This window comes from Trypanosoma theileri (genome assembly GCF_002087225.1).
Source record: "Trypanosoma theileri isolate Edinburgh chromosome Unknown TM35_Tth_85_V1, whole genome shotgun sequence".
Taxonomy (NCBI): Eukaryota; Euglenozoa; class Kinetoplastea; order Trypanosomatida; family Trypanosomatidae; genus Trypanosoma; species Trypanosoma theileri.
This window is the reverse complement of record NW_021639927.1, coordinates 1,803-5,107: the sequence shown is the minus strand read 5'-3', so window position 1 is coordinate 5,107 and position 3,305 is coordinate 1,803. Positions and strand designations below refer to the sequence as shown.

Genomic DNA, 3,305 nt, shown 5'->3' with positions numbered 1-3,305 from the left:
TTAACAGCCTCAGGAATAATTACATCCGTAAGATTTTTCATCTTTTCAGGAGTAATTTCTGCTTCCTTGGTGCACGGAACATTTTCCCCAAGGAAGTCCGGTCGGGTTTCACGTTTTTCTGCATCTCCCTTCTTACAATACTTTGATTCGCTCTGCAGATCCTTCATAGACACATTGATGCGGATGGTGTCCCAATCATCGTCTGTGGAAACTAAGTATGGCTGTATACTCTCCTCTCCTTGCTTGGGTACAATCTTTATAATGTTTTGTACACCCTTTTTGTACATCACGTCGTCGAAGCCGCAGTGGTGCACGTCTGGGGAGGTGGCGGTGGCATCGGCAAGAAAGCACACAGTGGCGGAGGAAAGCAACAATGCTGTGAGAAGTAAGAATGTCTGCTGCCAGCGGCTCATTTCGGTTTATAGTTTTGTGTTGGAATAGCTCAGAGAAAATCAGTGTATAGTCTTTTAAGTAAAAAAATAAAAGAAGTAGAATAGAAAAAGAAATATATTACAGACAATGCACACATCATAAGATTGACACCAATCAACATTCAAAAGTGAATGTGACTGCTCCCCAACCCACTGCAGTTATATTGCTTACAGAAAATAGTAATAAAAATAATAATAATAATAAACATATATAAAATGGTTTGGTATATGAAGAGCAAGGTATCCTTAAACGCACAAATACTTCTTTCCAATTAAAAGAACCCAAAAGAATGCGTAAAATAATGTTTCTGTATTATTGGATATGGGTAACGCACAAAAAAAAAAAAAAAAACCCCTCACCTAGTGACACAATATTTGAATCCTCAAATAGAATCAACTTTTATGTATATGTATATGTGTCGAAAGATTTGACTAAAAAAAAGGAAAGAAAAAAAAAAAACACTCTCCGTTGTCTAAAATAAAATTATCAATTTATGAATTCTCGGCGGAGATGAAAGCAAATAAAAAAAAAAAGAGTTTATACTTTAGTTCGCATTATATAATATAATGTTAAAAGAATTTCTTTATAGCATCCATTTTTTTAGCACCATTCAACAGATTCGAAACACTCGATTTTACAGAGGAGATATTCACAGTATCCTTTATGCGATCTTGTAATTGTTTCGCCATTCCCCCTACTGTATCTGCTTTTTTTGAAGCTTCTTCAAGAAGACTACTTGCTTCTTTATTTTTGGTGTTTATATCATTTTGTATATTTTTCATATACTGGTCCAGTTCGTTACCCTTATTTGTTTCCTTCTCCCGCACAGCATCTGCATACACCTTCTGCAGCAAAGAGACTTCCTCTTGTTTCTCCTTCGCGACATCAATCATTACCATTACAAGTGCCTCTCCCGCCTTCTTCGTTTCTTCTTGCAATTCTTTTTTAATATCTTCTGGATTACCTCCCGTAGCTGCTTTTACTGCCAGACCTGTTGCCATTTCGGTTGATTGTTTTTTCGTTTGCTCCACCCATTCTGTTACTTTCTTCTGTGCAATGACGACGGCCTCACTTGCGGCTTGACGTGATTTAATGGCTTCTTCCCACTTTGCCTTTGTGCTGTTGATGACCTTTGAGTCCTTTAGTTGCAGCTGTGTCTTTTCCGCCGCTGCTGTTACCTTCTTCGCTGCTTCAGACTTTGTGGCGTACTCGCGACGAGCATCCTCAGCAATTTTGCGAAGTTTGGCAATTTCAGCAATCGCTGACATGAGGTTATGTTTGGGTCTTCTTTTTCTTTTCTTTTTTGTTTGTGTTGTCTGTTGTGCTGATGCGGGTTATAAGCGGATTGATGGGAAAAGCAAGATAAGGGGGATACACTCACAAGATCAGGAATTTTCTAAATGAATGCATGTATGACTCTGTCTAGAGTTAGCGTCAAGGATTCACACACACTCATCGAATAAAGGTAAAAGTCTGTGTTGATATATATATATATATATTCGAAGAGAGAGAGAGATAGAGGGGGTGAGTGGGTTGGGGGGTTGTGGAGAAATACAGACAAAATTCGACAAATAATGTAAAATAAGGATAAAAGAACACAACAGAATTGAGAGAAATAATATATAAATACATATATATAAACACTGAAAAGATGTAGAAGAAATAAACCAAAGTGGAGAAGAAAAAGCGTTTTTTGGTGATTTGCTATTTACTTGCTCCTTTTTTTCCCCCTCACTGCTGAAAAAAAAAATCCAAAATTCATGTCTTGTTCTCTCCATAATCCTATATTTGGCTTTCATTTTTTTTTTTTTTTCATTTCTTTACTAGCCTGCATCACTACACACTCCCACTGTATCATTTTTTTTCTTCATCTTCCTTCTTCGTTTTCATCCTCTTCTTGTAACCATGACAACATCCACAACAAATAATAAAAATAACAGCAGGGGCATAAATGAAGGATAGATGCAACAGCCCTAGTTACCACAGTAAAAATGGCGGTTTTTACCACCTATTTCTCTTTCTCTTTCTGGAGTCTCCGGGGTATCCGGTGTGCAGCGCCAGAGTACATCCTCACTGGTGCTATTGCCATTGCAATCCTTCTCTACCGCTATATCGTCACTCTCTACATAAAATCCATTACCGGCAATATAACCATCATCGCCACGATACGCATTCCCCTCTGCATACACCAACAGCGACACCACCAACCGAGAACGTCTGTTGTACAGAAAGTAATGCTGCGAAAAGAGTGCGCGTGTTGTCATTGGATCGCAGCTTGGAGAGAGAAAACGAAAGTATTCACATCCCTGACTGGCGTCCTGCACCTGTTCACTCACAAGTGTCCAGAACTGATCTACCGCAGGCCGGCACGAATCCGGCAATGACTGCAGTGTCACATTGAGCTCCGCCCGTACTTGGGCCTCATCACATATCACAAAGTCCTTCTCTGTGAGAACAGAGAAATCATAACCGTCTTCACCGTAAATACTGTTTAATGCAGCCACGAGAAAGACAAGCCGCTCGTCAATATTCTCTGGCTGCACAGGTTCAAATTCAATGGGTGGAGTCTCCCCCAGCAGCAGCAGCGGCGGTTGTTCACAATGACAGTCCGGTGCGATGGGCGGTGTGTTGGCATTTGCATATTGTGCCATAGTGGCAGCCACCTGTTTGCGTTTGCGTGTACTGCGGCATGTGAAGGCCTCAAGGCGAATCGTCATTAGACAACCTTGTGCCTCTACTCCCTGTAGAAGAGAGTTCAGGAACTCAAAGCTCGCAAGTGGGACAAACTCCATCGTACCGTTTATAACAGTAGTAATCAGGAGTATTCAAGAAAAATAACAAAGAAAAGTAATAATGAAATGAAAATAATAATA

At 39.9% G+C, this 3,305-nt stretch overlaps 3 protein-coding genes across 3 annotated transcripts; all 3 read right to left on the bottom strand.

Moving 5' to 3' along the window:
- Positions 1 to 2: 2 nt before the first annotated feature.
- On the bottom strand, positions 3 to 413 carry TM35_000851030 (surface protease GP63; the record flags this gene model as incomplete). Its single annotated transcript, XM_029031429.1, has 1 exon — positions 3 to 413. A coding segment is annotated over one exon (411 nt), but the record flags the coding sequence as incomplete, so codon positions are not given.
- A 588-nt stretch (positions 414 to 1,001) lies between these two features.
- On the bottom strand, positions 1,002 to 1,700 carry TM35_000851020 (uncharacterized protein; the record flags this gene model as incomplete). Its single annotated transcript, XM_029031428.1, has 1 exon — positions 1,002 to 1,700. One exon carries the CDS (start codon positions 1,698 to 1,700, stop codon positions 1,002 to 1,004), a length of 699 nt encoding a protein of 232 aa, XP_028877270.1.
- A 705-nt stretch (positions 1,701 to 2,405) lies between these two features.
- Positions 2,406 to 3,224, bottom strand: TM35_000851010 (uncharacterized protein; the record flags this gene model as incomplete). The annotated part of the gene is made up of 1 exon (XM_029031427.1): positions 2,406 to 3,224. The coding sequence occupies one exon, from the start codon at positions 3,222 to 3,224 to the stop codon at positions 2,406 to 2,408; it is 819 nt and encodes a 272-aa protein (XP_028877269.1).
- Positions 3,225 to 3,305: the final 81 nt, after the last annotated feature.